General features: G+C 51.1%; 10 protein-coding genes across 18 annotated transcripts; 4 read left to right on the top strand and 6 right to left on the bottom strand.

Moving 5' to 3' along the window:
• Positions 1–76: 76 nt before the first annotated feature.
• Positions 77–1,295, bottom strand: TERG_08356 (uncharacterized protein; the record flags this gene model as incomplete). The annotated part of the gene is made up of 1 exon (XM_003231010.2): positions 77–1,295. One exon carries the CDS (start codon positions 1,293–1,295, stop codon positions 243–245), a length of 1,053 nt encoding a protein of 350 aa, XP_003231058.1. The 3' UTR covers positions 77–242.
• A 102-nt stretch (positions 1,296–1,397) lies between these two features.
• TERG_08355 (uncharacterized protein) lies at positions 1,398–3,245 on the top strand. Its single transcript, XM_003231009.2, has 5 exons — positions 1,398–1,780; positions 1,848–1,963; positions 2,020–2,190; positions 2,254–2,385; positions 2,436–3,245. Exons 1-5 carry the CDS (start codon positions 1,605–1,607, stop codon positions 2,906–2,908), a joined length of 1,068 nt encoding a protein of 355 aa, XP_003231057.1. The 5' UTR covers positions 1,398–1,604; the 3' UTR covers positions 2,909–3,245.
• Positions 3,246–3,477: 232 nt separating this feature from the next.
• TERG_08354 (uncharacterized protein) lies at positions 3,478–5,118 on the top strand (the record flags this gene model as incomplete). Its single annotated transcript, XM_003231008.1, has 2 exons — positions 3,478–4,530; positions 4,612–5,118. 2 exons carry the CDS (start codon positions 3,478–3,480, stop codon positions 5,116–5,118), a joined length of 1,560 nt encoding a protein of 519 aa, XP_003231056.1.
• Positions 5,119–5,254: 136 nt separating this feature from the next.
• On the bottom strand, positions 5,255–7,115 carry TERG_08353 (uncharacterized protein; the record flags this gene model as incomplete). 7 transcript variants are annotated; one of them, XM_003231007.1, is made up of 9 exons in its annotated part: positions 5,255–5,367; positions 5,431–5,620; positions 5,699–5,857; positions 5,925–6,020; positions 6,076–6,163; positions 6,257–6,369; positions 6,446–6,602; positions 6,673–6,955; positions 7,028–7,115. In XM_003231007.1, the coding sequence occupies 9 exons, from the start codon at positions 7,113–7,115 to the stop codon at positions 5,255–5,257; spliced, it is 1,287 nt and encodes a 428-aa protein (XP_003231055.1). The 7 variants fall into 7 exon arrangements, with proteins under 7 accessions (XP_003231055.1, XP_047604929.1, XP_047607522.1 ...); XM_047748937.1 differs by having other exon boundaries at positions 6,673–7,115; XM_047750557.1 differs by lacking the exon at positions 5,255–5,367 and having other exon boundaries at positions 5,387–5,620.
• A 752-nt stretch (positions 7,116–7,867) lies between these two features.
• On the bottom strand, positions 7,868–9,284 carry TERG_08352 (uncharacterized protein; the record flags this gene model as incomplete). Its single annotated transcript, XM_003231006.2, has 2 exons — positions 7,868–9,051; positions 9,117–9,284. The coding sequence occupies 2 exons, from the start codon at positions 9,282–9,284 to the stop codon at positions 8,137–8,139; spliced, it is 1,083 nt and encodes a 360-aa protein (XP_003231054.1). The 3' UTR covers positions 7,868–8,136.
• Positions 9,285–9,596: 312 nt separating this feature from the next.
• TERG_08351 (uncharacterized protein) lies at positions 9,597–10,275 on the top strand (the record flags this gene model as incomplete). The annotated part of the gene is made up of 2 exons (XM_003231005.1): positions 9,597–9,688; positions 9,747–10,275. The coding sequence occupies 2 exons, from the start codon at positions 9,597–9,599 to the stop codon at positions 10,273–10,275; spliced, it is 621 nt and encodes a 206-aa protein (XP_003231053.1).
• Positions 10,276–10,393: 118 nt separating this feature from the next.
• TERG_08350 (uncharacterized protein) lies at positions 10,394–12,171 on the bottom strand (the record flags this gene model as incomplete). Its single annotated transcript, XM_003231004.2, has 4 exons — positions 10,394–10,830; positions 10,901–11,509; positions 11,570–11,855; positions 11,911–12,171. The coding sequence occupies 4 exons, from the start codon at positions 12,169–12,171 to the stop codon at positions 10,394–10,396; spliced, it is 1,593 nt and encodes a 530-aa protein (XP_003231052.2).
• A 404-nt stretch (positions 12,172–12,575) lies between these two features.
• TERG_08349 (uncharacterized protein) lies at positions 12,576–15,556 on the bottom strand (the record flags this gene model as incomplete). Its single annotated transcript, XM_047748936.1, has 2 exons — positions 13,059–15,556; positions 12,576–13,003 (listed from the first exon to the last, which is right to left on the bottom strand). Exons 1-2 carry the CDS (start codon positions 13,327–13,329, stop codon positions 12,576–12,578), a joined length of 699 nt encoding a protein of 232 aa, XP_047604928.1. The 5' UTR covers positions 13,330–15,556.
• On the top strand, positions 14,765–17,884 carry TERG_08348 (uncharacterized protein; the record flags this gene model as incomplete). Its single annotated transcript, XM_003231002.1, has 5 exons — positions 14,765–15,598; positions 15,656–15,776; positions 15,856–16,142; positions 16,212–16,456; positions 16,483–17,884. The coding sequence occupies 5 exons, from the start codon at positions 14,765–14,767 to the stop codon at positions 17,882–17,884; spliced, it is 2,889 nt and encodes a 962-aa protein (XP_003231050.1).
• TERG_08347 (uncharacterized protein) lies at positions 17,232–19,911 on the bottom strand. Of its 3 annotated transcripts, XM_047748935.1 has the most exons (4): positions 19,755–19,857; positions 19,128–19,663; positions 18,702–19,055; positions 17,232–18,620 (listed from the first exon to the last, which is right to left on the bottom strand). In XM_047748935.1, exons 1-4 carry the CDS (start codon positions 19,833–19,835, stop codon positions 17,984–17,986), a joined length of 1,608 nt encoding a protein of 535 aa, XP_047604927.1. In that variant the 5' UTR covers positions 19,836–19,857; the 3' UTR covers positions 17,232–17,983. The 3 variants fall into 3 exon arrangements, with proteins under 3 accessions (XP_047604927.1, XP_003231049.2, XP_047607518.1); XM_003231001.2 differs by having other exon boundaries at positions 19,128–19,911; XM_047750556.1 differs by having other exon boundaries at positions 17,232–19,055; positions 19,128–19,911.
• Positions 19,912–20,439: the final 528 nt, after the last annotated feature.

The raw sequence follows: 20,439 nt of genomic DNA, 5'->3' as shown, positions 1-20,439 counted from the left end.
ATAACTAATATAAATTGAAAATTCGTTTTTAATCTATAAATCATAATACCATGTAATTAACAATAATAAAGGTATTGTAAATAGTAAATTTTTATATGGGTAATACTTTATATACCTTACTCAAATATCTTTTCCCTTAAGAACAACCTCATTTCTCTCCCTTGACCGATAACCTGACTTCTTTACACGGCCCCTCTCTCCCTTCTCTACCGAGAGCCGTTATACTATCCAGCGGACCAAAATTACTTATCCTTGGGTCGATATTCCAGAGCGACTCTCCTAGTCAGCCACTCGCCAGCAGTAATTCCATCCTCCCACTCCAGCGATGACCATCTCCCTTTGGCTTCACAACCCGGAAGAGGTTTCATAACCACATCGAAGTCAGGCTGAATAAAGAAACCAATCGAAAATCGCTCAATCAAGATGCTATCACCTGCATCACTGTGCTTCAGGTGATGAGGGGTAGTAACTCGATGCAAGGAGCTTTTCCATCTCCCATTAGACTGTCTCTCAAGCATATCGGCAATCTGAACAATAACCGTACCAGGTCTAGGGAGCACAGGCCTGAAAATGCCGGATTCTTGATCCTCAACCTCGAGTCCGCCAGTCGTATCTTGGAACAGTAAAGTCAATTGCCCATAGTCTGTATGAGCATTGAGACGGGTAGATTGTCCACTTGTCAGGGATTGAGTGGGTATAGATAGGTAATGATTCCAACCAGTCACACTGCGATTAAAGTGCGGATTTTGCTGTTTCCCCAGGAAATCTTTGTCTGGAAGATCAAGGATTTCACAGAGGCACCGGAGAAGTTGAAGCTCTTGCTCTACACATGCATCCCACCACCTCTTAGTGAATGCCTCAAAGCCAGGAAAGATTTCTTCAGGCAGTATCCGATTTGGTATGAAGTTGGGGTTTGGAATCCTGCTCGGGTAGGGGTCTCCTGTCTCAAGGCTTTCCCGCTTTTCCACTGGGCCAGTTTTATGTATGCGCTCGATATCCTCTTGATCCCAAATACCCTGACTTGAGACGGTAGTACCAGCAGCTACCCATCCACGGTGGTCAGAGGCGTCATGAGGGTGACAAGCTAGCTCCTTCACGTCGACCAAGTTGTCCGGCTGTATGACCCAGTAGAAGAGGTCAGCGTTCTCGTCCCGCCGCTCCTCGTCTGGAGCAATGATGGAGCGTCGATCTTGTGGCTGAGGCGAGCGAGCTGGTCGGCGTATAGTTATCGATGCGTACGACGGCCGGGCAAGCAGATGGTGCAGGTCGCGGGGCTGTTTATTATCCTTCGTCATCCAGCACTCCGTACCCAGCTACGGCGATATGGTCTTCCTATCAGTAAGAAGACGGCTTTCCACGCTGTCTGTAAACGCAATCATCGTCGACACGGCCCAGTTGTTGCGCCGAAAAAGTCCATGGGCGATGATGGTAGAAAAAGGCGGATAGTCTGTTATCCCGAGGGCCTCTTTTGCCAGGCTTGGATATTTGCCTCCCATGAAGTCATAACTAGTTATAATAACCAATTTATTTGATGCAGCTGATGCCTCCTGTTGTCATCTAGCAGGCATCGCATTTGGCAAGCTTCAGGATAACTATCAGAGAAGATGCTCTCTCTCAATACCCCGACCTACTCTGCGCCCTCTGGGTACCAGCTCTCAGAGCTGCCAAAGCCGGTGCTCGAGGACAGCAACGATGTGATCATCAGAGTCTACGCCGCCAGCATCAATCCTATCGACGTCAAAAAGGCGAATGGGATGTTGAAGATGGCGATGACGGATGAGTGAGTCGTAGACTATATCCCCTTGAGATAATAATAATAATAGTAAATGCTGATCATATTTCGCCAGGTTTCCTTACAAGATCGGCTACGACTGCGCCGGCACCGTAGAAGAAGCCGGCAGCAGCGTGAGCCATCTGAAGGCCGGCGACGAGATATACACTCGGCTGCCAGAAGCCTCTCGGGGTGCGGGCTCCTCTATTTTGTTACTTTTTATTGTTGCTAATGCATTGTATGATCAGGTTCATGCAGCGAGTTCGTGAAATGTCCAGCGAAAGACGTTGCCCTCAAGCCCCCGTCTCTATCATTCACGGATGCTGCCTCGATCCCACTGGCGGCAATGACAGCACTGCAAGCACTGCGACGCTACGACGGTGACCTTGCAGGGAAAACTGTGCTGATCCCCGCTGGTTGTATGTTCTCCAAGCCCCCCCGGCTTTTTTCTTTCTATTAACGAGAAGTATGATATGTGATAGTGGGTGGAACGGGGTTGTTTGCCTGCCAGCTGGCTAAGCATGCGTTCAAAGCCGGCAAGGTGATTACAACAGTGTCGACTTCGAAGATACCCAAGGTAAAAGAGCTTCTGGGAGACGACACCGTCGATGAAAGTGAGTAGCTCGGAAGCATCCTTTTAGAACCAAACTGACCATATTTCTAGTCATCGATTACACAAAAGTAGATCCCAAGGATGCAATCCAGCCCGGCACGGTGGACTTCCTTTTTGATACCGTGGCTAACGCAATGGAATATCTGAGCTTGATGCGGCCCAAGACAGGCCACATTATCTCAGTGTCGACTGCTCCGTCCGGTGACCAGCTTCAGGCCTCTTCTTTGATGCAGCTCCCCCATCGACCAGCCCTCCCAATGCCGATCAAGCTCGCCCTGAACGTTATGGACAGCATTCGTAAGTTTCGGGCCCGTCGGTATGGTGTTACCTATTCATACATGTTTCTCGAGTCTAGCGGCAAAGATCTGGAGGAGTTGAGAGACCTCGTTGAGTCCGGTAAGCTGAGGACGGTTGTGGGCACGACGGCCAGCTTAAGGGATCTCCAGGTTGTCCGGGAGGCGTGCCAGGTTGTTTACAGCGGCCGCGGTGGCCTTGGGAAGGTAGTTATCAAGGTGGTTGATTAACGAATAGACAGACCATTGCTACCTAATTGCTGAGAGAACCCTTTTCCAATTCCGCGACTTTGACTGCTTTTTCAGCCCTGATACCCCTATCTACTCCTTAATTATCAGGCTGTTTGACCTACAAATAAGTCGAAATCCACAGAATGATAACTATCATATTATTAGGCTTGAAGAGTCAGGCATCCGCAACTAAGACGATACAACCCCTTTAGTAACTATTTAGTGAGAGGGATGTTAATATCAACTGTGCTCCCTTTCAACTGTCTGACAGCAGGAAGCCTGAGCTGCGAGGGATACAATCACGACCAGCCAGCTTCTATCTATAGACGACTTAGCCAGTCATAGGCCTGACCTTAGCGAGAACGCCGCCTGAACTCGGCAACCTGAGATTCGAATTGGACGGATATCTATCTTGCTCCGCCACTTGTGATCGAGTTCGCTCGACGCTGTGTATGCAGTATATATATATATATATATATATATATATCTACAGCTGCTTCGACCATGGCCATACCTCAATTTGGTCTCGATCTTCTATCATCCTGTGCTGCTCGCTCCGGCCGGACGCCATGGACTTCTTTACCCGCTTCTACACAGCGTACAGCCGTCCCGTCAAGATTGCGATCTCGATATCTCTGGCGCTGGTGATTCTCTTCGCCTACATTCTCCTGATAGTCCTCTTTACAAGCCCTCAAGCCCTGCGCATCGACTCTCTCCTCTATGTAGGGGAAGATCCGGCCACTCGCACAAGATTCACACCGCAGGTCGCCGTCACCCTTCTGTCGGCGATCCTCACAGGCGCCACGATTGCGCTGGTCACTCGCTGCGTGGATGAATCGCTCTGGAACCACCTCACGCCCTCGACAGCGGCGGATCGACTCACGGCTGCGGAGAGCCGCAACCTCGCATTGTGGTCTGTCTCTGCCGTAGCGCGCATCCGCTACCTCTTCATCGGGGGATCGTGGGCGCTCCGTCTCAGTGCTGTTATGCTGCTAGCTGGCGCCGCTGTGAATCCCATCCTCGTGAGTGGCATTTCGCAGACGCTCGACTCGACCTTCGAGACGGCTTTCCAGCCTCGGAATAAGAGCTACAACGACTTCAGCGGCTTCTTGGATGATGTGAATACCTGGTATGCCTCGGGGACGACTCGCGATCTCCTAGGTGAAGCTGCCTTCCTCACCTCCCTCCATTCGCTTAATGCTCCCGCTGCGCATGTCTGCAATACCCCCCTGTGCAGGGCAAATGCCCGTATGGCTGGATTCCAAGCGAGCTGCACGTCCGACAAGATCCCAAACCCGGATCGAATCGGCCTCAAGCCCAGCAGCTTTAAGAACATACGCAGGCAGCTTTTCTGTAGCCATAAACGCGGCTCCCGAGATCGAGATGTCTGCGTCGACCTGGAGTCAAGCGACCCCGAGACAGCCGCCATGTTCACCAACCAGCGCGCCACCGACACAGATGGCGACTTCACCACCATATTCGGTGCCTACGTTTATAACTGGTATACCGGGCAAGAGGAGCGCTTCATTTACACGGTCGACTGCCGCGTCGGTTATGGGTGGGTGAACGTAACGCAGGTTGGATCCAATCCCCCCGAAGTGATCCGCTCCAGCTTCCAAGTCGTCGGTAAAGACGAGCTGCCGCGCACCGCAGGCTACCTGCCCCGTATCTACGGTGGCGATCTGCTCCAATCGAGTCCTTAGAACTTCTCCGGCGGCGCATATGGTGCTAACGGAGAGAAAATTGTTACATACCCTATTGGCGTCGCGCTCCTTGGATGGAAAAATACCACAGATGGGCCAACAGTCGCACAACGCATCGAACGTGCATGGGATATGAACAATATCTTCGCGTTCGGGAGGTCAATCGACAGAATCGACCTCTCCACGACAATAGAGACCAGAGTGAACAAATACGTCTACAACAAACTCGCGCTCTTCATCCTTATAGTCCCGTTCCTGGCTTCCATTCTTGGTGTATGGAACCGATGGCATGTACTGAGTGACGAGCTGATGCTGGGATACGATCCTGTTCGAATTGTGAGGTGTGGTCCTTTGTATGGAGTAGATCCAGCCACTACCGGAGAAGAGCTGGATAAGATGGTGGTGGCAAGATATATGCAGGCTGATATGGACGGGGAGCAGAGATATCAGTTCGTTGCCAGCGGTGTTGAATTTGTTGCTGAGCTGAGGACACCGAAACATGGATAGCATATTTTCATGTACATGAATCTATCAATGACTATAAAATAAGTGAGTGGAGCTCATCCTTTTAATATAACTAACTACTTGTTCTTCTATAACTACAATTATGACAGTAACAGCAACAGCCATTACGGGTATTTGCCTACCAAGTAATAGGGAGTTCGGTGATTCCAACATCCTTTGATGGGTCTGAATATTTCACCTCATCCAGTGGGACGGCAAGCCTGAGGTCTGGGAGACGCCGAAACAATGTGGCTACAACGGATTATTTAGATCAGGGGCATTTAGTCAACTGATGAATCATTAGCTGGCACTTACTGAAGACGATTTCAAGCTCAGCGCGAGCCAGCCACTCGGCAACGCAGCGATGCTCGCCGTATCCAAAGCCAAACGCCGACTCTGCGCCACGCTTGCGGTGCATGTTGAAGGTATCTGGGTCGGGGAACACGTCGGCGTCACGGTTTCCGGACTGTGTAGCGGCGATGATCCCTTCGCCGGCTTTGATAGTCTGGACTGTGTGTCAGAATGAAAGATCTATCCAGGGAGCACGCAGGGAGAGACAGTGGTTTAAGAGATAGTCAGTTACCTTGCCGCCGAGTTCGATATCGACCTTTGCAACACGGCGCGTGGCCATGGCAGATGCTGTGTGGAAGTGGCAGAGCTCTTCAACGAATTGCGGTACAAGGGACAGGTCCTTCTTGAGGTCTGCAAGCTGGGACGGGTTCTCAAAGAGTGTCACGATACCCTATACAAAACACGAGTTTGAGTGACTGTTGTTACATGGCGGATGTCGAGAGCAGCTGCCGGCTTACCAGGTTGATCATGTTCACCATCGTGGCATTGCCGGCAACAAGCATCAGGAACGCCATCTGAATAACATCGTCTCTCTGCAGATGTCCTGGCTTGAGCTGAACGGAATGACTTAATTAAAAGTTATCATTCAAAGGGTAGGGAAGTGCTGACCTGCTCTACAACGAGTTTGCTGATGAGATCGTTCCGTGGCTCGGCGATTCTCTGGTCGACGAGGCCACCGATATATTCAAGGAGTTGCCTATCACATTCACTCGTTGGTTAGCAGCTCCGCCAGTCCCTTTCTCCTTAACCAGTTGCCTGCGGGCCCAGAACGCATGATGAAGAAGCTCACTGGTTAGCTGCGGATGCAGCAGCCGCAGTTGCGCTGCCGTTGCTGCGGATAGCAGCCTGTTGAGTGAGATATTCCAGGTCCTTGAACGGGACACCGAGGATGCCATAGATGATCTAGCCAAGGGCTCGTTTCATTAGAGGATGATGCCTCTTAATGTTAACTATTTCGTCCCTCTCTGTGAGCACTTACATATGACGCAGTTGGCAATGCGAGCTTCTCCACAATGTCCACTGCAGGCTTCCCGCCCCCTATGATCATCTCGTCAATCAGGGTATTGACCGTCTGTTGGATATGCGGACGCATTCCATCAATATGCTCGCGGGTGAATAGGGGCTCGACCATGCTCCTGTTAATATCATCAGCGCCCATTCTATCCCTTTTAGCACTGCGTCCGCATCCGGATCCGCATCTCTCACCTCTGCTGCATATGCTCCGGCGGATCCATGTCGACAAACGTTGGCTTTCTCTTCGCTGCCTCCTTTCCACCCGCGTCGAGCTCGGGAAACCCGGGACGATTGCGCTGCTTGGAAAGCCGCTGGTCTGTTAGGACACTGCATATATCCTTGTGCTTCACCACGAGCCATGCCTGGCTGCCATCCCAGAGCTCGACCTTGGATACCGGGTCGGTTGCGCGCAGTCTGGCGTATTCTGCTGGAGGCTCGGCTCCGCGAGGGCGCGAGAAGGGGAACTTTGGAACAGCTAAAGAGAAAAAGAACAAAACGTTAGATGATACTGATGCTGATTGAAGATGGCTTGCTGGTTTGACAGTACCGGTGGCCATGGCTCTGAGGCCCGTCGTGGTGAGTTGAACTGAGACCCTGGAGCCAATGCTCGTAATAACAGGCCTGGAGATGAACATCTTGACCGGTAACTAAATCAGTGGAATGAATGAGATAGTCAGCAACTGGTATTTTCTTCGTCTCTGGTAGATAACCAGAGAGGACACTCAACATCCATACATAAATATAGGGCTTTATATACCTAACTATATAACTACCCAGTATACATACATACTGCTACACCAGGAGGAAATAGCCCTCTGTTACACCTGAACCATCTCCCGCGGAGTTGCACCCGCGGATATACCATTTCCATTCCTATTAACCAGTTGGTTCGACTCTTAAGCGAAGCTCTCGCTCTATCTCTGGTCGAATCAGGAGTGAGGCGTTTCTGTTCAAGTAACCAACCTTGCTATAAACTTCAAATCCCGATGTCTGTATTTGCTTTTGCAACTCGCTAGTTGGTTAAAAGCAGCTCGGGCCCAGATCCAGTTGATAATGTATGTATATATGGCCTGATATAACCTCCTTGTGCTGCCGGCGCTCCCGCTTCTCCTAGTTGTTCCAGCGCCTAGTATGCAGATTCCAGCTTGCTTGCAGGTTGGGCAACCCCTGGACGCTCACTGGCTCGTCCGGATCTTCTGTTCTCTCTCTGGCTTAAGTAGCTCCTATTGCTGCCTTTGATTCCTTGTTATATAAAATGATAATAATAGTAATAATAAAGACGGTACTGTTATCATCTGTATTAACGGGGAAATCTAGAATCAAGGCCTTTCCTGACCGGCCGGGCGTCAGCCGTTTCTCGCTTGCAGGCACGTTGCGGCTCGAGGTAATCCATTTAGAGGAGACGATGATGTCGTAGTTTGAATGATGAGGTCCACGAGCGTTTGCGGGTCCCCGAGTATATATTCGTCCAGGGCATAGTCTTAAAATGGTTCACTGCTGGATCTTCCGGCACAACTTCGAATATGTCGAATAAGGCATTTCATGCATTTTCCTTGGTTCTTCCATACAATTGACTACCTGCTATCTATCAAGGCGAACGAAATTGTTTCCCTTGAGTGCTTCTGGCAGTTATAAAAGTTAAGCTGTCGGTGATGATCACCGCCGGTAGATGGTAAACTCCAGGGACAGAAACACGATATACGCGGCCAAAAGCAAAATCCCGGCATTCCTACCCAGGCCCAAGAAGATGACGGTGCAGAATGCTAAAGAGGACACCCACACTGCGAGCAGCTCAAAGAGCACAAAGTTGTCGACCCCTTGTGCCTGGTACCCCGCTGCTGCAACGGCACCAAGGCAGAGCGTCAGCAGAAAGATATTGCTCCCTGCCGTCGTCGCAGCCATGATGCCAGCCTGGCCGCGGGAACCACTGAGGACAGCAACCAGCTTCTCAGGCAGAGTGGTGGCAAACGAGACGACGGTCAGGCCAAAGACCGTTCCCGAGAGATGCAGGGAGTCAGCGATGGTGACGGCGCTGTGAGAGAGGATGTAACCGGACAGAGACAGCGAGAGGAACCCCATGGTGAGATGGAATATGTGGTATGGAAGCCCTCTGTTTCTTCTGCTCCCTTTATCATCTGATGACGGCGCATGTTCGTGTTCATGTTCATGTTCATTATTCTGTATGAGAGGCGCGGTCTCAGACAGAGGGCCATGGCCATCGCCATCATTCGACTCCCCGTCGCTATCACTATCAGACAGCTCTGGGGGCGAGGCTACCCCCCTGTAAATAGCGTAGATGATAGAGACGATGTAGAGACCGAAAATAGCAATCAAGATGCCGCCAACAATCCGGTTGAGTAGGTTGAAGAACGCCAGCACCGTGAAGAGCGTGGTAACCGCAAGCAGCAAGGTCGAGTATACCTTTGCGCTGCGGTCAAACTCCAACCCCTGGGGGTAAAAAAGGAGTCCCAGAGAAAAGGCACCGAGGATATTGGAGATGGCAGAGCCCGTGACGTTTCCCAGGGCCAGGGGGCTGCGGTGCTGCAGGACCGCTGCAACCACCACGGCGAGCTATTCAAAGGGTTAGCCGGGGTGAACAGATGGATAGATGGATATTCAAGTATAAAATTATATACCTCTTCCCATTCGGCACCGGCTGTCAAGAGGGCGATGACGGTTTGTGAGATCCCTAGGCGCTGCCCAACAATGACCGTATGGTCGATGAACTTGTCTGCGCCATAGTCGAGCACGAAGACACCGGCGATCAAAGTGGCCGCGTTGAAGCATAGAACATCCCAATTCATTTTGTTTGAGGTTGCTATTCACCCTGTTTCATCCGGTCTCTCCGTATGTTGGACGTGGAAAGCTGGCTCGTCGCAACAAGTTGTCAGCCACAACATGTCTTACGTTTGGATCCTTTCCTCAGCGTTAATAACTAACTAGTTAGAGACATTCGAGCAATTAGTCGCTTTCTAAATGCGCTTCTTAGATATACGCTTGGACTAGACCCGAGGGTAGATCTGTACTCATCATGGTCTACTGGAATGATCCATGAACCACCTGCGGGCGTCGATGAATTATTTAACTAACCATTTCTCAGTCAAGACACGGACAACATGCGCAACCCGATTAAAGTGATAACTCGTAGCCATACGCCCCCGAAGATTCGGCCTTCATTACGGCGCATTCGCCAGTGTCCCCATCCATGGTCAACTCTCTTCTTCCTTCTCTGGCCCTTTCCGTGGCGGTAGCTATTCACCAACCAGTCCGCTTCTATCGGTAGAAGAGATCGAACAACGGCCTGGTATTGTTGATGAGCGGCAACCTGGGATCCGGAAGCTTCACTGTATCCCCATCTTTCGAGTCCGCGATACGCCACTCCGCTCACTATACCGGCTCATCGAATGCGCCCAGGCCAGTGACTTCATCATGATGGGCTACGAATGCACATACTTCTTCCACCACTGCGAGCCTCGATGGCTACTATCAAGAATCCCGGACCCTGAAGACGAAGACCCAGTCCGGTATGCCTTCTTAGCCAGCATGGCTGAAGCCCGAGCCGATGCGTTCAACTGGCGACTCGAGCTTGGAATGCGTAGAAACAACACACTTGATAAGACTGAAAAACGCAGTACCAACTTCACGCCGGAAAGGGCGCCATCTTGGACGTTGAAGGTTGGGCCGGTTGAGAGGCCTCTTGCTTTTGGTGAGTCTGATTCTGTCCCTGTGACGCCGGAGCAGCATTTCCTGGAGAGAAACATCACCATGCCAAATGGTTATCTATATACTGTATGATTCTATATTTGATACATGTCGGGACGGGCGTTTAAAAGGGGTGCGAGCTGCATGGCCAAGAAGGCAGATTATCAATTGTTGGATGTTTTTTTAGAACATTTCAATAGTTAGTTTCCACCTACATTTCTTCTCGTCTCCGTATCAACACCCTAGCATCCGGATCAGGATACAAATTCTCATCCGCACCCAAACTGCGCGGCCTCTCCTGTCCCTCCGGATACTTAAAGTCGTAACGCAACAGCAGCTCAGTGATGATCATCTTGATTTCATTGCTGGCGAAAAACCGCCCCGGGCATGCATACTTCCCGTGTCCGAAATGTAGGTTATTGCTGTCTGTCATGGCCAGCTGGAACCGATTAGCATTTTCGGGATGGGCGGGATCGCTACGGAGCCGCTCGTAGCGGAACCCATCGAACACTTCCGGGTCGCCGCCACCGGGGAGTTTGGCGGGATCGTTCATGATAGCGTCAGAGGCTATGTTGAAATGTGTACCAGCAGGCAGGACTGTGCCATCTGATAGTTTAAGGGTCGACCGGACAACGCGGTTGAATGCCACTAGATAGAAAAAAAAAAGCGATATTGAGAAAGGGTAAATATCGAGAATTATACACTGCCTTGGACTTACATTGGCTTGGGGGATTCATTCGTTGAGACTCCTTGAGGAAGCTATCAAGTTTTCTTAGCTTCGTCAGGGTAGTCTTTCGCCATCCGCCGTCTTCGCGCCGTGCAGAGAGCATTTCCTCTCGAAGGGGTTCAAAGTACTCTGGGTGAGCACAAAGATCGTACATCACATTTGACGTGGCCATCGAAGAGGTATGGATTGAGGCCAGCGTAAGGAGAAGTTCGATATGGGCTATCATATCCGGATTGCTTTCCTTTTCGTTTGCCCCATCCATCATCCACTGGAGGAGGTCCTCATGCTTCTGGTAGTCTTTCCCTTGCCGGGCCTCGGCCTCCCTACGCTCGCGTATGATGGGACCGATAAAGCGTTTTGCGGTGGCCAGGTTGGAGCGTATACGCCAGTACCAGGGCAAAAGGGGGGCAACGAATGGATGGAGATAGCGCGGCATCATTCGCAGAGTCATGACTGTGATGAATATGTTCTCTGTATAGTCGATGCTGGCTGAGAGCCACTCCTCGTTGCGACAGTTGGCCCTACCGACGAATATGCGAGCCGAAACCCGAGCGAGGAGCCGTAACATAAGATGGTTGATGGATATGGGAACCCATTTATCTACGGGTCAATGTCAGTGAAAGGGGGGCAATAGGGAGGAAAAACGTCACGACAACCAACCTTTACATTCTGGTAACTCGGTCTCCAGAGCAAAATTGAGCTCATCTTTCATGTCGTCAAATATCAGACCCAGAGCTGGGGTCAGCTTTGTCTGGAGCACGCGGGTATGCAGGTTGGTCTCAAGCATGACATGCGTAGTCGAAATGCTGCCCAGCAGGTTCCTGATATGCGCCTCGATGCCGCTGAGCTCTTCCTCTGGCAAGTTCCGAAGCTCGTCCACGTACTTGTTCGAGATGACGAGGATGTCTGCATCATTGCGGCTTATCTTGAACATGGAGTCTTTGTACTAGTGACGCGAGGTGTAAGCAACTATTTACTGTCCATTAGGATGGGCAGCTTACCTTGCTATAACCGCCGCGGATGATAGACATGCTGCCTCGCACAAATCGCAGACGTAAAAGCCATTTGGGCTCGAAGAAAGATCTATAGCCGACCATGGGCGCCTTGACGCCAAAGAGGCTTTCCTTGAAGACATTGAAGAGATGCAGAGATAAAATCGCGACGATGAAGAGAGCGAAGCCCTGACGGCCGTTCCATTCGATCTCTGGCAGAGCAGTATAGACCGGGCCAAGCAGCCCGCTGCTAACGTTGGTGGCCTCCATCTCTCTGAGTCTGTCAAAAACCGACAAAGCAACTGAAGCTCATGGTATTACTGGCGCTGGAGGGGAGCCCATATAACTAACATGAGTATATCGACTGAACCCCCCATGTCGAGAGCCCCTCACCGACGCTGGAGCATCCCTGGCCTTTTTCATGCATCCGTGAATCCACAGTTGAATCTGCATCTCGGACCGAAGAGTGGATAAGTTACGAGGATGCAGGGATGGCAGCTGGATGGATGTTTTCCCTGGGCTCTCAGCTCGACCAAGAGGCCGTTTAACATACTTGGGTATTATTAGGTATGGGGCTTAGAGACACTCCTTCACCATCAGGCACCACCAGCAGAGACTCTAAGAAGTAATATTGCATCTAGGACTGACTATTCTCAGACAACGGACAAGATGTGTTAAATGTCACTTCGACGCCGAAACACAATTACTTGTCTGCGGTCTGGGCCGATGGATTCTCCTACAAAAGTGTTCTGCGGCCGTGTCTTCTGGCCGTCTGGGAAGGAGACGTTGTACCTCAAGATGATGGTGGCCATTATCACCTTGATCTGAGCTGCGGCGAAGAAACGCCCCGGACACGCAAACTTGCCAAAGCCAAAGGCCAGGTTCTCCGGCCCCGTACTCACGAACTGATGACGCTTGCTGGAATCGCCATTGGACGCCTTACGCATGTTGTAGAACCGCAGGCCGTCGAAGCGCTCCGGTTCTGGGTAGTGCTCCGGGTCTCGGGCGATGGAGCTGGTTGCCATCGAGATGAAACTGCCTGCAGGAATCACTGTGCCGTCTGAGAGGCGCAGAGGCTGCAGGACCTTGCGGTTGAATGAGACTTTTTCCCGTCAGTTACAAATGTCGGTCATACAAAGATCAGCGGGTGTCCTTACGCAGCCCAGGATGGTTGATGCGCTGGGACTCCTTGAGAAAGCTGTCAAGCACCGGCATGTTATTGATCGCAGCCAGGGTCCAGCCGTGTTTGGCAATGACCTCGTCCAGCTCCTCGCGCAACAGGGGTATGTACTCTGGCATGACGCAGAGGTCGAACAGCGCATGGGTTGCAGCCATGGTGCTCGTATGCACGGCAGCGAGCGTGATGAACAACAGCTTCTTGACGAGCACTTCGGGGTTTCTGTCGTCGCCGGTGGCAGCCTCGGCCATCCACTGGATCACATTCTGCTCTCCCTCTGTCCTGGATGGATCAGCCAGTCTCTGGGCGAAGACGTCGCCGAAGCAGCGATGGGCCGTGTCCAAGTGTCCCTGGAGTCTTTTGATGCATCTGAGCCACTAGACACGGTTAGCAGGCAGCATCCTCCTTGCTTTCATCATGGAACGCTTACCGGCGCAACGAGCGGGCGCAGCAGAGTTGGATACGGACGCAGGCCTGCCGATGCTTGCATGACATCAATCGTGTAGCCCACAACGGTTCGGAGCCAGTCCTGGTCCCTGCCCATGGGCAGACCAACCAGGACCCGCGAAGAGATTCCTGCAACGACGCCGAGGAGGGTGTCGTGGCCCAGAACTGCGGATGAAGGCCGGTCGATCGGTATCCGCTGCGCCAGCCAGAACTGGGCCTCCTCATTCATCGGCGTGATGAGGGCGTCTGACAGTTAACCAGTTAATAAACTAGTTACGAATTATCCAGTTAACCAGTCACTCCATAATTACTTACGAAGATTCTGGGTCAACTGCGTCTTACACACACTGCTTTGCAGGTGGCTCGTCAGGATCACATCCAGTGTCGTGAATTTGCCCAGGTGCCTCTGTATAGATGAAACCCGTTAGCTGCAGATCGAAGGATGTAAGGCTAACTCGTTTGTCAGTCGACCACCCACCTGGCTCATTCCTTCTCTCAGGCTGAGGACCGACTCCGGCGCATTGCGGATCTCATGCAGGTATTTCGGGCTGAGCACGATCCGCTCCATGTCTGCCGTCTGTACGAGAAATGCAGAATCCTTGTACTGTATCCATGATGAGCATGAGGAGCGTTCTCAACCGAGGCCTCTCCCCCAGTCCGTCATTCTCACCTTGCGGTATCCCTGATCAATGATTTTGGCCCCATTTGCAATGAAGTCTCGTTTGGCGTTGGCCAGGCCAAACCACCCCGGAGCCTTGCCAGCTCTGGGAATCCGTCTGGTGTTTGGGGCAGAAAGGAAATGATACCCAGAGAGGACCACGCTGGAGAGTCCAATGACAACTACTCCTGCGAGAAACGCTAGGATAGCATCGTCCAGAGCTGAAACGCCTTGCCGTTGAGCAAACATGGCCGGATATCATTGAGTTTTGCAGTGCCATGGACCTGGAGAGAGAAAGAGAGATCCAAGTGAGCCCTGGGCAGGGTATCTTATTTGTAGCTACCCAAGTGGTCCCCTCTCTTACTGCGGGCCGAAGACCGAACCATATCCACTGACCTTTCAGCTGAGCGGAGAATCTAACGTGAGGTATAGATAACAAGTCGAGACAGGCATGCTCCTGACAGGGTTCAATTGCCGGTTCATCGGAAGTATTTATATATAGGATGACATAGAGGAGTTCGGTACCCTCGTTTGCATGGTTCGACAAGCCCGTACGTATCCATTGTTTATTAATTGAAAATATGGGCGTACAGCACGCAGACCCCGCGGGGGTCGCTAACCTAGGAATCAATGCAAGACTCCTGATAAAACGAAGCTTCAAAGGCCACGATCCGAAGTATGGCAACGGGTCGATGAGCTGTGCTACCTATGACACAGCTTGGGTGTCACTGGTCACAAAGACCGTCGGAGGGCAGAAACATTGGCTGTTCCCTGAATGCTTCCGCTCCCTCCTTCTCACCCAGTCCGACGATGGCGGCTGGCGGAGAGAAACAAATTCTCAGGTTGACAGCATTGTGAATACAGCAGCGGCACTGCTTTCCCTCAAAAGACATGCTGTAGAACCCCTGCAGCTCCGGGAGGAAGTACATCCAGACGACCTCGAAAGGCGAATTGACCGAGCAGCCATATTGCTGCGCTCGCAGCTCGAGGAATGGCGTGTATCAGAAACGATGCACGTCGGGTTCGAAATCATTGTCCCAAAGCTCCTGACGTTGTTGGAGGAGGCAGATGCGAAACTCAGCTTTTGCTTCGAGGGCAGAGATGAGCTGGTGAAGATTAATGCCGCTAAGTTAGCCCGGTTCAAACCCGAGGCCTTGTATGGCACAGTAAAGATGACACCGCTGCACTCGCTCGAAGCATTCGTTGGCGAAATCGATTTTGACAAGGTCGCCCATCATAAAGTGGTTGGCTCCATGATGGGCTCGCCTTCCTCCACCGCCGCATACCTGATGAACTCGACCAATTGGGACGACGAAGCCGAGAGCTATCTTCGCCATGTCATCCATTCCGCGGCAGGGAAGGGGAGTGGCGCGGTCCCTAGCGCCTTTCCCTCGACCTACTTTGAATATACCTGGGTGAGTATTCTCCCAGCTCGAAGGTAATCAGATCTCTCCTCTAACTTTCCACGATAGATATTGTCAACCTTGCTCGAAGCCGGGTTTTCCGCTTCAGATCTGAGATGCCCAGAGCTGGAGCAGATTTACGAGATACTTACCCGTGCATTCAGTAACGGAGATGGGACAATTGGTTACGGTAGCTATCAGCAGCCCGCACTCCATCTTTCCACAGGTATCAATTACATTTGTAGGGGCTAATTAATTCCAACATACAGCTCCCGATTTTCAGTCTGATATGGATGACACAGCTAGAGGCATGATTGCCCTGAATCTACTCGGCGGTGCAGTACGGCCTGAACCAATGATCAAGGCATTTGAGGCAGCCACTCACTTCCGGACCTACCAATGCGAAAGAAACCCCAGTTTCAGCGCCAACTGCAATGCCCTGCTTACCATTCTCCATCAGCCTGATATTTCCCTCTATACCCCACAGATTCTAAAGGTGGTGAACTTCTTATGCGACTCCTGGTGGAGTACTGACGGGGCAATCGCGGATAAATGGGTACGTTTGAAAACCTAGTACCCAAAGGCCCAAATAACTAAGATTATGTCTTCCTTCCCGCTTTTACAGAGCCTGAGCCCTCTATATCCGTCTGTTTTGCTCGTCAAGTCTTTAGTTAGACTATTAGCTCTAGCGGAACGAGAAGACAGTTCTCCTGAGCAGTTACTTGGACGAGACCTAGCATCAAGGGCTGCCATCACACTCTTCCAGGCCTGTTTGAGGGCAATGCTCAATCAGCATGAGGACGGATCGTGGAATGGCTCAACCGAACAGACAGCCTATGGAGTCCTCATACTAACCGAGGCGAGGACAGGGTATTGTGTCCAATAAGGTAAGCCAGGAGACTAAGAAGTTCCGGGCGCGGCGTGAGCTTCTTGCATGCCAACCGTGGAAGCCAGGTCGGAAATTTCATCTGGATCGAGAAGGTCACTTACGCCTCTCCCCTACTGGCTGAAGCGTATGAACTGGCAGCGATCAAAGCAGCTACTTCGTTGCCCTCCAGTACCTCATCTGTTGGGGGCAGTCTCTGGTGCGTTTCAACGGCAAATACAACCAAACTTGTAAAGCTGTTCCAGCAGACACCCCTTTTTACCTCCCTTCCAGAATGGCAGATCCGCGCCTCGATGACTGAGGCAAGGCTTTTCCAGCCTTTACTCCAAGCACGCAGGTTAGAGGTATTTCCCCGCAAGGACATGGAAAAGGACAAGTATTTCGAAATAATCCCTTTTACCTGGACAGCTTGTAACAATCGTAATCGTGCATTCGCCTCTACTTCATTCCTGTATGATATGATGATCATTTCATTCTTGAACTACCAGGCCGACGAATTTCTCGAAGCGGTGGCAGGCCCTCATTATACCGGCCGTACTCCCGAGCTCCGTCGAGTGATTGATACCCTATTTGACGGCAAGAGTTCCGACAGTGAATTGTTGCGGGGCGTTAAACGGCCATACCCGGAAGAAGACGAAGAGCACAGTAATGGTAACAATGGTAAACAACAGAACAATCGTGAGGTTGTTTTGCCGCTGACCAAGTTCACGACATTCGTCCTTAACCACCCGTCAGTCAAGTCGGCCAGCGCCTGGGACCGCAACGGGCTGCGTCGGCGCCTGAAGGAATTCCTCTTGGCCCACGTAACGCAGATAGAAGACAACGCCAGATTCCAGCTCGAGCACCCCTCTAGCGGAGGGGTTTATAGCACGGCCACAGACAGTTTTTCCCACTGGGTACGCACCACCTCAGCAGAACATACTTCATGCCCGTATTCTTTTCAGTTTGTGAGCTGCCTGTTGGGCGCTTCGCTCGGGCAGGGGAAAGATTGCTTTGGAACTGCGGAAGAGAAGTACATGGCCGCATCCGTCTGCAAGCACCTGTCTACCATGTGTCGCATGTACAACGATTACGGGTCCGTAGCCCGTGACAAGGCAGAGGGAAACGTCAACTCGGTCAACTTTCCGGAATTGCAGATGTTAGCGGGATCGACGGGCCCGGCCACGATGGAGGAAAAGAAAAAGGCCCTGTTCAGGCTGGCGGAGTACGAGCGCAGTTGTCTGGATGATGCTTTCAAAAGGCTCCAGGAGGAAGGGCAGCGAGCAACTAGCCATATGGCGCGGAAGCTTCATGAGCGGAAGATGGGGGTATGGCGTATGTTTTGTGATGTGACTGATTTATACGGCCAGATATATGTGGTGCGTGATATTGCGAGTCGAATGAAGGTTCCGGAGGTAAACGGAAAGAAGTGAATGGTTTTCTATTCCCCTTATATATAAAGCCCAACGTGTAGCTGGTTATTTAGAGACATTTATTAATTCTTCTCTTACTAGGAAAAAAAAAAAATCCTGCTATCTTAGCCTTACTCTCATAGGCAAGTCATCCTTGACTGAACCGATGCCATCACCGCATCTATATGTGCGTTCACCATTGACTGTGTCCGGCACTGCACCCGTTGTCTTCTCTGTCTTCATTCCCTCCCACAGATCATAATTGAAATCGAAATCCAACTCGCGCACTGTAAACACCAAGGCGAGCTTCAGCTCTAGCAAGGCTAGTTCTTGGCCGATACATTTCGTCGACCCTAACTCAAACGGACGCCAGGCATTCTTAATGGGGTACAGGGGGTGACCATCCGGGACCAGGAAGCGATCAGGTATAAATTCCATTGGTCGAGGCCATAGATCAGGATGAATATGGGTCATTGTTGGAGTTGTCTGGATCATAAAGTTATATGTTGGATACTGGATGCCATCAAGTGAGAAGGTGAAGCTAGGGTTAGCCTGGCGAAAGGTGTTGGCTAGAGAGTGGATGCGTAGTGTTTCCTTGATAACTGCAGCCGTGTATTCTAACTGATTTATCTTGTGGGGGGCTTGTTGCAATATCTCGGTTACTAGTTTTGGATCGAACCCTAGCACCTGATTATGTTCGGCGCGGAGTTTTTCAAGGATGTCGGGATATTTGTTGATTTCGTAGAAAACCCAGCAACTAAGATAGCAAGTTAGCAAAATAAAGCGAGTTAGCAAAGTAAAGCAGCTTCTATCTAGGCTTCCTAAGGGAAAAACTAACAGGGTTTGAGCAGTGGTGTCATGACCGGCGAATAAGAAAGCCTTTAGATTGGCGACGATGATGTTCATTAATCTAGATGTAGGTTGATATCCGCTTTCTTTCAGATCTTTGATAGCTAGGTCGATGACAGTTTTCTGATTCTTTGAACTAGGGGATTCATTAAACCGCGACTGTATCTGGGGTAGTAGGATATCTCTCATAGTAGCCGCGTTTTGCGATACGTCGCGCCTAAATCCTGGAGTATATCGTTCTAGCCGGTTCTTGATATTCTTTAGCTTCACTCGGGTGATTAGATTCCTCAGAGCCTTAAGTAGCGGCCCTGGCCCGCTTGTCTGTTCGTTAAGGTGAAGATCACTGTGAATATATGTCCGGTCAGCAAACAAACTAGCAGACTCCTTGAAGACGGGTGCGAGGAGGGGGCGCTACAGGGTAAATATTGAGATGATATCAAAGGTCACCGCAACTGCTCGGTCATAGAGAGTAAACATGCGCCCCCATTCTCCGCTATCCCCATCAATTGTGTCCTTCAGTCTCTGGGCAAAAAGGGAGACTTCTTCAAGGATAGCAGGCATATTCTGAATGACGTTCCTAGACGAAAACCCTGGGTTCAGTCTGGAGCGCCAGACCTTATGGTCAGCCATGTTCATAGATATAATGTCAATACCGTCTGTGACTGGGGTCATTGCCCATCCAAACATGGGATGCCGTGGCTGGGGCGTCTCCTGGGTGAGCTGCGCGCAGAGCTCGGGCGCAATAACCATGATGATAGGCTGGGATATAAAGGGCCAGACATCTAGATAGATCAAGGGAGGACATTTCTTCGCGGTGGGAAAGTATGTTTGCCAGTTTTGTATGATTTTCATCGAGGTATAGGAGCCATGAGCGTCGCGAGGCAGCCCTTTTCTCAAGCTCCTCATCAGCGGGAGATGGCCCAGAAAGGGCGAGTATGGCTCGATGATGGGCTGTGGAAGAAGATGTCAGCCCGTTGTCTCGTCTAACCTAGGATTAAACAAATGGTGCAGAGCCTCGCGCATAGCAAGCAGTAGCACCTACGATCCCGTTAGCTCTCATCTTGTAGAACCTGCGGCGAACCAGAACTGCGCGAGTCAGGAAAGGCACCAGCAACGCGACCATCACGGCCGCCACCAGCGTGGGCGTGCTATACGAGAGCATCTTGGTTTATTGGTCTCTTGAGTCTCTCGACTTCTGCTGTATCAACTGCTTTGGAGAGCCCACGCCGAAGCAAAGCTCTACAAAGATAAGAGAGAAACGCTATGGGCAGCGAAGCCGCGGAAGCAGCGGAAGCGGTGGACAGAAGCAAGCCGTCAGGTTAGTATTATGGTTAGAGTTCGCGGGACAGTGCGGATCATCGCATCTTGGCGGACCCACTTACGGAACGAGCTCCGACCCAAGGACCCACGTTTTTGTTCTTGGCGCGACGAGGCTAATGCAAGGCTGAGGCCGCTTTAGGTTAGCGTAGATCCTTCGATTATCATCGAAGCGCCATGGATCAGCGAAGGAACGACAAAGAACAGGGGTCTGACGTGGATAGCTGCAGGGTGGCAGGAGGGTTGCAGGCTGGAGGGTTGCATCTCATGGTGGTTCATGGGCGTCTACCTGACGGATAGCCTATCGCCGGCAAAGTAAGGGTCGACATCTGTGAGTAACTCTTGTATAGTTAAAGTAGTATAAAATCAAAATAGCTTCTGGCATTATTTAGAGTCTCGTTTGATATCAT

Source organism: Trichophyton rubrum (assembly GCF_000151425.1).
Source record: "Trichophyton rubrum CBS 118892 genomic scaffold supercont2.14, whole genome shotgun sequence".
Classification (NCBI taxonomy): domain Eukaryota; kingdom Fungi; phylum Ascomycota; class Eurotiomycetes; order Onygenales; family Arthrodermataceae; genus Trichophyton; species Trichophyton rubrum.
The sequence above is the reverse complement of the archived record's forward strand: the minus strand, read 5'-3'. Positions and strand labels throughout refer to the sequence as shown.